Source organism: Bactrocera tryoni, chromosome 2 (assembly GCF_016617805.1).
Source record: "Bactrocera tryoni isolate S06 chromosome 2, CSIRO_BtryS06_freeze2, whole genome shotgun sequence".
NCBI lineage: Eukaryota > Metazoa > Arthropoda > Insecta > Diptera > Tephritidae > Bactrocera > Bactrocera tryoni.
In genome coordinates, this window is record NC_052500.1 from 1,982,858 (window position 1) to 1,996,673 (window position 13,816).

At 40.2% G+C, this 13,816-nt stretch overlaps 3 protein-coding genes across 3 annotated transcripts; 2 read left to right on the forward strand and 1 right to left on the reverse strand.

Annotated features, from left to right (window-relative positions):
- Positions 1 to 14: 14 nt before the first annotated feature.
- LOC120768492 lies at positions 15 to 570 on the forward strand. Its single transcript, XM_040095208.1, has 2 exons — positions 15 to 69; positions 147 to 570. The coding sequence occupies exons 1-2, from the start codon at positions 55 to 57 to the stop codon at positions 420 to 422; spliced, it is 291 nt and encodes a 96-aa protein (XP_039951142.1). The 5' UTR covers positions 15 to 54; the 3' UTR covers positions 423 to 570.
- Positions 571 to 667: 97 nt separating this feature from the next.
- LOC120767918 (U4/U6.U5 tri-snRNP-associated protein 1) lies at positions 668 to 4,594 on the forward strand. Its single transcript, XM_040094277.1, has 7 exons — positions 668 to 999; positions 1,380 to 2,275; positions 2,336 to 2,782; positions 2,836 to 2,930; positions 2,994 to 3,761; positions 3,829 to 4,054; positions 4,126 to 4,594. Exons 1-7 carry the CDS (start codon positions 759 to 761, stop codon positions 4,276 to 4,278), a joined length of 2,826 nt encoding a protein of 941 aa, XP_039950211.1. The 5' UTR covers positions 668 to 758; the 3' UTR covers positions 4,279 to 4,594.
- LOC120767919 (protein-glucosylgalactosylhydroxylysine glucosidase) lies at positions 4,452 to 7,549 on the reverse strand. Its single transcript, XM_040094278.1, has 12 exons — positions 7,391 to 7,549; positions 6,962 to 7,317; positions 6,578 to 6,871; positions 6,425 to 6,525; positions 6,084 to 6,367; positions 5,798 to 6,030; positions 5,641 to 5,728; positions 5,390 to 5,581; positions 5,151 to 5,319; positions 4,913 to 5,096; positions 4,711 to 4,851; positions 4,452 to 4,653 (listed from the first exon to the last, which is right to left on the reverse strand). Exons 1-12 carry the CDS (start codon positions 7,486 to 7,488, stop codon positions 4,613 to 4,615), a joined length of 2,181 nt encoding a protein of 726 aa, XP_039950212.1. The 5' UTR covers positions 7,489 to 7,549; the 3' UTR covers positions 4,452 to 4,612.
- Between the last annotated feature and the right edge of the window lie 6,267 nt (positions 7,550 to 13,816).

A 13,816-nucleotide genomic window follows, 5' to 3' on the forward strand; every position in this document is an offset into this window, starting at 1 on the left:
GCTTTTGACAGTTCATCAATGTTGACGGCACATTGTTTATTGTGAATCCTGAAAATGGGCAAATCAAAGGTAAGCAGACTGATTATTCTTAAGTTGAAATAAAAATAATAAAATATCCAAATATTATATTATAAATATTTTTACAGAAACAAGAAGAAACTCACAAATCACATAAGAAATCTAAAAAGCATTCAAAGTCATCATCAGAATCGGCCAAGGAATCGGAAGATGTGTCCAAAAAAGTGAGCACCTTAAAACGTAAACAAACAGAACTAGCACGTGTGCTACAACTTAAATGCGCTATGCTGCTTCAAGGAACTTTATCATATTTGGAATACACAGAATTACGGGAAGAATTAGTGCGTCTAAATGCACTAAAGGTAACATTTGCGAAACAAGCCGCTAGCTTAGAAAAACACTAAAATATCATTTAAAGTGATTCTTAAACTAAAACCTATTTATGTTGTAAGTCTTTTGTTGACATTATCAGAATTTTATAAAGTGATTATTTTAAATAAAGTCTATTTCATAATGTATACACTAATGAAAACCCAAATAAACCATATAAAATAAAAATCAGGTGTTTAATTTTTTATATTCACAATAATATTATCGGCGAATACACTACTTTGACATTTTGTTGTTTCTCTTAAACGTCAAACTAACATTCATAAACGTTTACTGATTTCTGGAAAATATTTTCGGGGTATTCGTTGAATAAATTGTAAATTTTGCGCATTTTTGGCAAATAAGTAAAAATGGGATCTTCTTCAAGTGGAAAAAAACATAAAAAAGATAAAAAATACAAACATCGTAGCATTGAAGGAATTGATGAAGGGGAAAGTTCATCTTCGCATCGTCACCACAAGCACAAACGCCATAAGGAACACAAGGATCGGCATCGCCATAAAAAACATCGTGATCGTGACCACGATCGTGAAAAGGAACGTCGCCATCATACAGAAGTTATTGCTTTAGAAGAGTCGGATTCAGATGACAGTAAGTGCACTGTAGTGCGCTGATATATTGTACACAGTATTTTAGTGTGTAACTCAGTGTAAGCGGCGTCAATTTGGACCTGGCCGCTTTTATTGGAATAGCATAAAACATTAATTCAAAGAGCGATTTAAATCATGTTGTAAAGAAATGTAAATTATATTTTTATACTATTCCAAGAGTTACACAATCATTTACGTGTTTATGATAAATCATCGCGTTTTTCTCTTCTTTTTACTATTTTTCAGATTTGCGGCAGATATTGAAAATGTATGAAAAATTTCGCCACTATTTGAAAGCGTTTTTGAAATTGACATCATCGTACAAAGCGATTATCAAAATTAAAATTTTTATGATTTAATAGCGTGTTTTTTCATTTTTAGGTTCTGATTGCGTTGAGGTACCTCTTGATGAGAACCCATTAAGAACTTATGGACAAGATAGTGATATTGAATGTGAAGCACCACCGCCGCCACAGTTGTCAAAGCATATTATAGAACGGGAAAAGGATCATGAACGCCAAAAGGATAGGGAAAAGGATAAAGATTGGATTCGTGAACGTGAGCGGGAAAAGGAAAGGGACCGCTATGAAAGGGAACGGGAATTGGAGCGCCGTAAAGAAAAAGATATGGAACGAGAACGAATTGAAAGAGAACGAGATCGAGATCGAGAAAGGGATCGTGCTCGAGATAGAGACCGAGAACTAAGAGAAAAAGAGCGTGACAGGATAGAACGTGACCGTGAGCGAGCTCGAGAACAACGTTTTGAACATGACAGAAGTAATCGAGATCGCGACCGGGAACGAGAACGTGAGAAAGTAATTGATAAATCAAAAGATCGGCAGACTCGGGAAACCAGATCCCCTTCACCTATTCCTGAAAATGGCGCAGGCGATTGTCTCTCCATCGAAGAAACAAATAAACTACGCGCTAAGTTAGGGCTGAAACCTCTCGAAGTAGATAGTGGGCCCTTAAAGCCAGCTTCTTCAACCGCAGCTGCTGTGGAAGCCAAAAAGGTTCAGCCGGGAGAAAAAGAACTGTCCTCTTATAAAGACGAATGGGGGGAATTTTTGCATAAACCTGCGTCAAATTTAAAAGAAAAGGCCGAAGCAGAAAAAATGAGGGAGAAACTGAAGCAACGAAAGGAGAAAAGGTTCTTGGAGGAGCAATTAGCACGCATACGTACATTAGGTGAATCTGACGAAGAAACGGATGATGTATCTAAATGGGTATCACGAAACCGTCGGGTTATTGATGAAAAAAGGGAAGCTGAAAAGAGGGTTTGTATTAAAATGCAAAGTAAACATTTTATTCTTTTTAAAATATGATTTCATTGTTAGGCGAAAATGATTGAAGAAATGGATGCTGAATTTGGCGTAAACGATTTAGTAGAAAAAGAAAAAGAGGCAGCACGTCGAAAGGCTTACAATGATAAGCATCTCAAAGGTTTACGAGTAGAACACGATATGGATGAGTTCACTGAAGGTAAATCAGTCATACTGACTCTGAAAGATAAAGACGTTTTGGACGAGGAAGAAGATGCTCTGATAAACGTGAATTTGATTGACGAAGAGCGGTATCGTAAAAATGTTGAAAATAAGAAACAAAATCCTCTAAGCTACGGATACAACGTATACGAAGAACAGTATGACGAGCTGGGTAATCCAATTGAACGTGGAATATTGGAGAAATACGACGAGGACATTGACGGAAATAAGAAAAAGAAAGAATTTGTCATAGGCGATAACGTAGAGGAACAACGTGAGCATCGTAGAAAATTGCTAGAGGTAATCTCACGAATTAATCATGCTCAAATTCTTATTGACAATTTTCTTTTAAGATAAAAACAAAACTCGCAGGAAAGCGATTGGAAACCTTGGAGGATGCTAGAATCGAACTTGCTTCTGATACATATTCCGAAGCTGAGTTGACAAAGTAAAAACAAACAAATATATTTCAACCATGCGCCCACTTAATATGTTTACTCTTTCGTTTTAGATTCAAGAAACCGAAGAAAAAAGTAAAGAAACTAAGGAAAAAATTGAAAGTCGAAGACCTGCTTCCATTGACTGATGAGCCATTGGAGCAGCACTTAGGGAGCCGAAGAGATCGGAATCGGGACGCAGAAAGTATGGATATAGATGACACAAAAGATGCTGTTTCACAAGTAAAGATGGAAGAAGCTGACGATGACCTTGAACGTATTCTTTCCAAAGCACGAAAGCTAAAACAAAAAGAGAATATAATTAAGAAATCACTTCCAATCGATATAAACAGCATCAAGGATGAGATCAAAACAGAACCTGTTGATGGTGCTGACGGCGAGGGTGGCATCCGTGGTGCAGACGGCAACATTGTACTCAACGCTACTGCTGAGTTCTGTCGTACCCTTGGTGATATACCCACCTATGGCATGGCTGGCAATCGAGACGAAGACTCCAATGATATGATGGACTTCGAAACGAATGACGGCAACGAAGATCGATATAACGATCGACACAATGAACCGGAACTTAATCATGGAACGTGGAATTCAGTTAATCCAGATGAAGTCGTACAGCCAGCGGAATTTGAAGATATGGGCGATAATTTGGAGGAAGTTGCCATTTTGGATGAGGAGCCAGACGTTAGCGCTGGTGTGGCGAACGCTTTACGCTTAGCCCTTTCGAAGGGCTATTTAGAGAAGGAGGAGCACAATAGGCCAAGCAACTCAAAGATGGCACATCTGCAAGCAAAGAATTATTCCATTGAAGACAAATCGGCAGTGTAAGTAAACCAGACTTCATACGATTTATTTTACTTCAATAAAAATATATATTTATGCAAATTTCAGGGAAGATGATAAGTTTGGACGACGTGATCGTTTCCACGCCGGTCCTATTATGGAATTTAAAGACAAAGACACTTTCAAACCAAATGTGAAGTTGGAATACATTGATGACAATGGCCGTATTCTCAACTCGAAGGAAGCTTTCCGTTATTTGTCCCATAAATTCCATGGCAAGGGGCCGGGAAAGAACAAAATCGAGAAACGTTTGAAGAAAATGGAACAAGAAGGCGTAAGTAACGCTCACAAATCTGCCAAAGTAAGAATTTAATATTTTATCACAAACCTTTTCTATATTTAAAGTTGATGAAGACGATGAGCTCCACAGACACTCCTTTGGGCACACTCACTATGCTGCAGCAGAAGCAAAAGGAAACGAAGACACCGTTCGTGGTGCTTAGCGGCGGCAAGCAAACCGCTGCTGTTACTGGCGCCACAATATCCAAATATAAATAGGATACTTCCTATGTAAAATTTTTTATTTAAGCAATTTGCGGTTGAACTCTTCGTATCGTTAAGTATTGTAGCCCTATGATAACCTAAACTTTCACAATATAATTAACCAGTCGTAACCAGTCTGCATTCCCATACAATACCAAAACGAAAATTGCAATAGCCCAAACGGACAATTATAAAGTGGTCACCAAGCGCAGAGGACCCACAGCTCACAACATTTATTAAATAGTCGTTCAAGATAAACTAGTATTGTAGAATAACCTATTTTTTCTAAATGTCTACAATAAATCTGAGATGCATGAAACCAGACACAATACGGAAAAGCATTTGCTGTTTAAGTCGTGCGAAGTGAAGCTGTACTTCCGGTAAGGGCGACTGAAATGAAAACAAAAAATATTTGTTTTTGTTCTGAAATTGATGTCTGCCACTTACTTGAGAAATGCTCATGTACTGCATACTTCTGGGAGTCGACTAATAGCTCAATATTCAAGTCGCCCTTTTCCACACAGCTTAATGTTGTTGTTCCATTTGTACGAATTTTCAACGAAAATCTTGATTGCGCAAACTTAATGCCTAAATAAAAGGAATTAATATCCACAAGCAACGGAGTGCAGTTCATATATCCCAAGCTTACCATTGATCGTGAAGCCTTTGCTCGTGGGCAGGAGGTAAGTTTTTTGAATTATCATTACGGACTGATTTCCATCCAACTGCACACGTACGCCACCGTAGCCATTGATAATTGTTTGCAGAAAACCACCAATGCCCGTGAGAAAGTTCGCTGAACCCTGAAAGCCATTTTTGTTCTCGCTCCAGACCTACAAACACAAAGTCATAACTTCACATGACAGTCCTCGCGTGGACAACCATACCTTAAACTCCGGCCGTATATAATCCTTGTAGCCCCTTTGGAAATATAAGCTAGCTTTTTCTATATCTTTGACATCCAAAAAGTTAATGGCAAACATCGACCATGACATGGCCGGTCCGGACTCACGGATTACCGCCTCATAGTTGAGCAGGTCGTTGCGTCGTGTAACGCTAGATACGGTAAAATATTCATTTCTTCACTGTTTATAGACTATTATTTAAAATGGTGCTTGATTCTTACTTGGACATGGCATACTGTATGGGATAGCCCAGTAGAACGACATCTGCCTGCTTCACAATCTCACCGCGCTTGTAGCCCAAGTGCTGCGGGTGGTAATCCAGTTTTTCGTCGTATAAGATTTGCATGCGCCGTGCGATATCTAACCAAACATCGGGCCGACCGTCGGCTAAAGCACACATGGAACACGCAAAACTGTTCAAATCGCAACATTAACGTTTATACATAGTCTGAGGTTCAACTCGAAACTGTACCTTGTGAACTCTAGAGACTGTTTAACAACTACATTTGTGTAGACATTGTCGGTGACATTGGAGTGGTCTTCATCTGGACCCATGACACCTACAAACGGTAATATATACAAATTGCGTGTAATTGCGGATCAGCTCTACTGTTACTTGAAAGTTTTACCATCTAAATGAAACTTTCGGCCGTCATCTTTGACACGATTAACCAGGAACGCGGCCACTTCCTTCGCAATTGGCCAGGCAACGCGGCATAACCACTCCTTGGAATGTGTTACTGCATAGTGGTGCTGCAGTGCCAATACGATATCGGGTGAGATGTGGATTTCCTGGGCGGCAATCTCGGGACAACAAGGGTTCGTCACTTCTGTACCAGTGTAGGCGCTCTCCCAGGGATACCTTTGCATTAATGCATTAGAAATAGATAATTTTGTCCAAAATATTTAATTTACCGTGCCCCTTGGTAGCCAGTTTGCTTTGCGTTATATCGTGCGCCGGGCAGATGTTCAAATCGGTACTGCAGCAGCGCCTCTGCCCAGCGCGTACTGAACTGTGTGATAGCTGGAAGCATCCAGATTTCTGTATCCCAAAAATTGTGTCCTTCATAGTCGGCGTCGAGCTGACCCCGTCCTATGCCGGTTGGGCTGAGTCCAAAGTATGCGCCATTCGGGTGGCTTGTGTTTAAGGAGGGCAGGGAATTGGCCAAATAGAATATGCCGGCGTTAACTATATGCGACTGAAAAATGCTTTTATGTAAGCTTCAATGATTTAACAACTATTTCTCATATCTCACCAATTCCAAATTGCCGTCAATCTGTATATTAAAATCACTCCAAAATGCTCTCCACTCTAAGGCATGCCTTTGAAAAAGTATCTCCGGAGTAAGTTTTATTGCTGTAAATAATTACCGTTATCTTTTATTATGATGATAGACTTATGTATATACCTTCAGCCATTTCCTGTCGTGCAATCTCCTCTCTTTCGTCTGCCGTAATCACAAAGCGGTAATAAAGCTCTTCTTGGCCAGCACTTAGTTCGATGGTATGCTCATTCTCCCAGTCATCGCTGAATGCCACGAAAATCTTACGTGGCTCGGTTTGAAACTTTCGGTGTTCTAATCGGCGGGTTACACCTTGCAGCATCTTGTATCTCACTGTACCGTTGGTGCTGTCTAATGGTGAGAAGTCAAAAGCTTCGCTTTCACCACCGGGCTTGCGGGTCAACTTGATTAGCAGTGGATCTAAATGAAGAGCATGCATTACAGCAAATATGTATCAGAAGCGGAAGTGCATTGCATGTCAGGTGATTAGCAGACGTCATCGCTTTTTACCTATAGCCCCAGTGCAGTGCACGAAAAGTTCATAGATCAATGCGCGATTGTAGTAGCGGTGCGGGTATGTGCGTTCTTCTAATTTCAGCTTCAATCCATTCGCCTCATAGGCAAACTGCCAGCGGAAATAACCGTCTTGCAGTTGCAGTTCGAACATATCCGGTATGATGGCGAGCTCCCATTCTTCGTACTTAATCGTGGCTACGCTTAAGTTAAGCCAATTGGGGATACGCGCACGGCGACTATTGCCTCCCTCGCCGTTGTAGACACCATTCATGAAGATGGCATCGCCAAACACAGTATAGCCCATGTGTCCATTGCCCAGCGTGGGCATAAAGTTGAGGTCAGGCGGTAGTCTGGCGATATTTACAACGAAAATCTCATGGAAAACCGACTTTTTCGAGTAATTCAATAAGTTTAAGTACTTACCGCTCTGATTTTATTACATACTCGCTGATTTCTGCCGAGGACAACAGACAAACGCTTGTCAAAATCACCAAACAGATTTCAGCATACATTGTTAGCATCGGTGTCACTTGCGTTGTTTGTTATTATTTCGTTGAGCTGCAGAGGTAAACTGAGTGTTTTCCTCGCATCAATCATCGACTTCTTAATCTATAATAAATTGCTTTTGTAATCTTCATACTTGTACATTATTAGCATATTTCAATACGTACGGACTTGTACGATTAGTGGAACTGATAAAGCTTGCCTCTATTCGTCGTGAGAAGTCTGTAAATAAATGAGCTAAGGAAGAGCTGAGTTCGGCCGTGTCGTGCGCTATTTGCAGTACGTAGCAAAATTCGATTTTTGATCCGATCAAAAACCCAAATTATATACAGGCCAAACACAAAAAATGCTCGATGTTTAGGAGTTTACATATTATCACCCCACTTCAGTCTTGGGTGAATAAGGAGACATCTTTGAAAAATTCAACTTTTTGTCAATCTGAATATAAGCACAAGCAGCTATAGAGTGCTTGTGCTTTTATAAAACCGCTATGAAAACAAAACTCAAATATGATATAGAACTGCAATTTGGCACTGAAATTTTTGAAAAAAACGGTTGGACCAAAGGGAGAGGAGTGTCAAATGAGTGGGGTTGGCCGGGCATGCAAAGAGGTGGCCATTGTCATGCGGTGACTCATTGTACGCAGGACATATATTGGATATGTCAGGGTCTATTCTGGATAGGTAGTAGTTTATCCAGCTTCAGTATCCAGAGCGAAGCTGCATAAGGTCACTCTCGTTCCTCGTGAAAACTCAAGCTCTTCGTCTGCAATGGATGGTGGTTTGACTCCAAGTATGCCATTCACTGAAAGGGAGTTCATTATACTCCTTAACTGGGAGCATAAGGGTCGCAGTATGTAGATGTTCAATAGGAGATATCAAAAGGCATCCTGTCGTAGTCCGAAATGTAGTGACAGGTCTGGAGCTCCCTCGTCTGCGTTTAACTGTATTCAGGCGTTCATATTGATGGAGCGTAGTTAAGGACCGGTCGTCCGATTGCCTTGTAAGTTGCCAACAACGTTTCTTTGTGGTTTCCCCATATGCTGTCGGCTAGCGACTTGAGGATTTTGTTGCGGCTCCGTACTTTGGCGATAATAATGGTTGTATGAGGAGTTAAGGACCACAGACTGTCAACTGTGTGTGACTGTTATATATATATATATATATGATGTACAGTTGAACTTTCATAACTCGAAGTTCTCCATAACTCGAACTCGAGAATTGTCAATAGAAGTCAAATTTCATACACATTTCCTTCCATAACTCGAAGTCTCTATAACTCAAAGTTTTTTTGTGGACTATGGAGATACGAGTTAGGGAAGTTCAACTGTATATTTAATTGCTTGGATTCCTTCCCTCTGGTTGACGATTTTCGCTTTAAGGTATTTCCCTGGCTTTGCTATTTCCAAATGGTATTAAATGTTCGGTCTAACCCGAAATTTGGTATTCCTTACTTGTTTAAGTTTCGCTTTTTTTCTAAATTATATACTTAACGGACAGCTCTCGCATGTATAAGATGTATGGAAACGTGAATATTACTTTGTAATATGCTAAATATTTCATTTAAGAGATTATCACAAGTTTCTGCATCCATACATGTTGAGTGCCCGAGAACTCATTTGAATATATAAAGTAAATCACAAATATTCGTACATAAACAAAGAGAAAAATGCATTTGAATTTAATACATACACATCATGAACCGATTTAGTGCTTTTTTGCCCTGTCAAAGTTCTGCTCAGGGGAAATGGAACAAACATAGCTCTGTGAGTCTAAACGACAAATATTGAATAAACGCACATGATGGAAAGTGGCAAGCCTCCAATGCTTATCAAAAATTAAAAGAATCCTTATCATTATCAATAGTCACTAAGGAGACATCTACAAGTTTGAGATAACATAAATATTTTAGAACAATGCGCTGAAAAGATATTGGTGGCAATTATGAAGATGTGAATTATGTCCTCAGTAAGATTGGCAGGCATAATTCAACACCAAATCGCAGTGTTAACTCTTATACGAAGCGTAAGCCAAAAACTGAGACATTTTACATCCCGCACGTACATACATACACACAACGGAGGCTAACCCGCACGTACTCCAGAAATCATTAGCAAGTGTGTAATAACATAAATCCCACCTTGACCGTGCGTTGAGACCCTTCACTTGGCCAGCAATTGTTCCGGTGCTGATTCAAGCCGTTCCCCTTGCCAGTAGCGAAGCAAATATGTACATATGTGTGTATATAAGCACTCATGTATACTCTGTTGCTGCTGCGTGGCCCTATTGTGTGCCTTATGTGTTGCTGATTGTCCATCAACCGGCCTATCTACACATCTACGAAGAAACCGGGTGCCAGTCAAACAACCACACACACGTACACACACATACGCATATGTATACTGGACTAGAAAAGGCGATGCACTAGGCGGTGAGTTGAATTAATTTTAATGATGTTACGCCACAGTAGATTTCCTGCAATCTTACATGCTCAGGTGTTTCCATATGAGAAATTTTCTAATGTCTCCCTACTGAGCTACTGCACAAACACACGCACACATAATTATATTATATTTTTTATATCATATATATGTACATGTTTATGCATGTGTCTGCTGATACACCCTTTCTACTCTAATGTCTTCCCATAAAATTGCTTGTGATATGAAAAAGAGTGTGCGTGTTCGTGAGATAACGCTGACTACCGTCTGTGGCGGTGATTTACCTCTTTATCGGTGTTTTGCCGCATTAATTCTCACTTATAGAATGGAAGCAAATTTCTATAGATTTACCTTGAAAGTGGAGCGAATCCACTTACTCGGTAGAAAGTATTCGCTTCGAACACGAAAGAACAATTGTGTTGGTTCTACCGAATTGTCTTTTACTGTTCGTAGCTTAATTTCTTTTCTTATATTTAAATCGCAACAAAATACTATTTACAAATTGAAGCTTCTTCTTCTTTATTGGCGTAGTCAACGTTTACGCGGTTATAGCCGAGTTTACAACAGCGCGCGTTCTTCCTTTTCACTGCTTGGCGCCAATTGGAGATCTAAGCGAAGCCAGGTCTTTCTCCACCTGGTCTTTTCAACGGCGTGGAGCTCTTCCTCTGCTTACCCCCGTCGGGTACTGCGTCGAATACTTTCAGAGCTGGGGTGTTTTCGCTCATTCGGACAACATGACTTAGTCAGTGTAGCCGCTGAATCTTAATTCGCTGAACTATGTCAATGTCGTCATATATCTCATACATCGTTCCATCGAATACGGTATTCACCGTGGCCAATGCGCAAAGGACCATAAATCTTCCGCAGAACCTTTCTCTCGAAAACTCTTAACGTCGACTCATTAGATGTTGTCATCGTCCATGCCTCTGCACTATATAGCAGGACGGGGAATAATGAGTGATTTATAGTGTTTGGCTTTTGTTCGTCGAGAGAGGACTTTCCTTTTCAATTACCAACTTAGTCCGAAGTAGCAGCTGTTGGCAAGAGTTATTCTGCGTTGGATTTCGAGGCTAATATTGTTGTCGGTGTTAATACTGGTTCCATGATTGACGAAATTATCTACAACTTCGAGGTTGTGACTGTCAACAGGGACGTGGGAGCCTAGCCGCGAGTGCGACGACTTTTTATTTGATTACATGAGATATTTCGTCTTGCCCTCGTTCGCTACCAGACCCATTGCCTTTGTTCCCTTATCTAGTCCGGAGAAAGCAGAGCGGCGCGGTTGTTGAGGCCAATGATATCATCGGCGTACACTCTAATAGAAGATGGTACTTTCTCTATTTACTTCTGCAATTGAAACTACCGAATGAAAACTACCTAACTTTTGTGTGTTAAAGTCTGGGTGAATTTGATTCCACCTTACACAACTTTTTTAACAGCAATCGCTTTAAATTCATTAGCTGTTCAGAGTAGTCCTCATATCTTTTGGAACAATTCGGAAGAGAAGCCTCCAAGTTCTAAACTTCAACGGGTTGTCGTCTGTATGTACTCACAAATCATCCATATGTAAGCACCGATGTTTTGCTCGAGCGTTCGGTCTCTCTCGCAACAATTAACTTTGAAATCGGAGCAGTAATAATTGTAAAAAGCGCAAAAGTTCGCTTGCCTAGCGCATTGCAGTACAATGACAGTGCTTTACTCTGCCTTTACGCCGCTAACCACTTCGTTCGCCCCCCCCCCTACTTGGCTACATTCATCACACTCGCGGATGGGTTGCCTTCGTTTTATATCTTTTTCAGTTATACAGTTTTTTTTTTATTTAAGAAGAAATTAACTTATCATGATTGTGTGGCGTGGCGAAGCGTAACTGGTATACGAGTATTTACCGAGCCTAAAAGGCAACAAATGAATAATATTTGCACGAAAAAAGTATAAATTTCGCAATTGTTTGGGGTTAGACACTGCTGGAATTCGCTATTGCTACCGCACCATTCTTTTATATTTTTCGCCGATTTTGACATGAAATTGGAATAGCGAATGTTGTACAACCACGCGCTTTACAACAATAACACGCCGTGTGGCCACGAACTCGCCGAACTGGGTTGAAGGCAAAAAATCAGCGAAGCGTTGCCAATGAGTTTCCGTTGAAGCGATTTGCGCATGCGGACCGTTTCGCATTTGCCTACAGACCCGGACATTTCGATGATCCGCTCTTTCAGACAATTTTTCGGCACATTTGTACTTTTCTGTTCAACTCTCTGAATAAGTTCAATACCTGTTACTTCATAGAAACATGCCTTCGTGCATATTTAAAACATATTTTGTAATTGCTTGGGGGTGAGAATTAACTCAACCCTGAACACATTGGCTTCTAGTTCTTGTAAAGTTACATAAACTATGCATTTAAGCATTTACTATAGTTATACATACTTATGTATGTTGTTGAACTATAATTTTAATTGCGTGTTTTGTGCTTTATTTGTTTATTTTGTACAGTTAATTGAGAGAACGAAAAGTGTGTGAACCTTTTTTTGGGCGACTGTGTTTCCGAAACATTTTCTCATAATTTAATTTGTATATATGTATATATGTAAACATGTATGTATGTATCTCTGCGGTCAATGTTGTATTTTTGTGCATATTTCCTGAGGTAAAAAACTTGGCAATGCATACTCACATCTTGTTTATACTTGTATGTGTGTGTGCCTTTGTAATTTACTGTTGAAGCGCAAGTTTTAGCGCTTTTTGTGGCAGAACGCTTCTCTTGTTTTATACGGTAAACTTCGCTTTTTTTGCGACAATATTATTTATAAGGTATGTATGTATTATATCTATGTACATCACATACATATAAATATACATATGTTTGTAAATCTATAATAATATATTATATATGTATAATTGTAACCTCAAATGTAAATATGTACGTTGGTCAAGTTGCACCTTGAAACGTTGTACAATTTTTAATATCAGTAGAGATCATACATATGTATGTTAACAAGTAAGGAAGAGCTAGGTTCAGGTGTGACCGACGGTTTTGTACTCTTTCAACTTGCCAGGATCAAAGCGAGGAAAATACTTTCAGGTCGATAAGGTATTTTAGTTATATGGGGTCTAGGCCAAGTTTTCACCCGATTTTATCTATATTAGGCACATTGATACACTGTTATTTGTCCGGAATGTAATAGGAATGATTTTCTTTCGCCGCGACTGTACTTCGGAGCGTGCGCGTACCGACTGGATTCAGTAGAGGGCGTTCCTAGCTACCGAACGAGCGGCTAATCAGTTGTCTCCGAGTGGTGGCAGCCAAAAATGCAGCGTTCGTTACACCTGATGTTTATATCTTTTGACATCAAAGGCATCGTCCACCATGAATTTGTTCCTCCTGAATAAACCGTTAACGGCAAATTTTGCGAGGAAGTCCTCAAGATACTCAAACGAAGAGTCAATCGGGTCTGACAAGACGTCGCAGCTGATTGGAAGTTGCAACAACGCCCCGGCTCACACCGCTTTTCTTGTGAAGAGCTACCTAACTAAGGTCGGCATTCCAACGCTCGGCAGCCGCCATACAGCACAGATGTGGCACCCCCGGTCTTATTTTTGTTTCCTTGCCTGGAAAGGCTGATGAAAGACAAGCATTTTGAGACGACAGAGGGGATCCATGCAGCATACACCTCGGCTCTCAAGGTTATTCCGGAGAAAGCCTTCCGTGACGCCTTCAATGTTTGGAAATCGCGCTGGCAGCGCCGCATCGACGCAGAACGAGCCTATTTTGAAAGTTTATAAAGAACTGTAACGATTGGTTCAATAGATTTTTAATCGACTCAGTCCTATTACTTTCCAGACAAACCCTGTACATTCTTTCCAGTGGGCCTACAGTTACACATTTCTCAAATCAATGACAA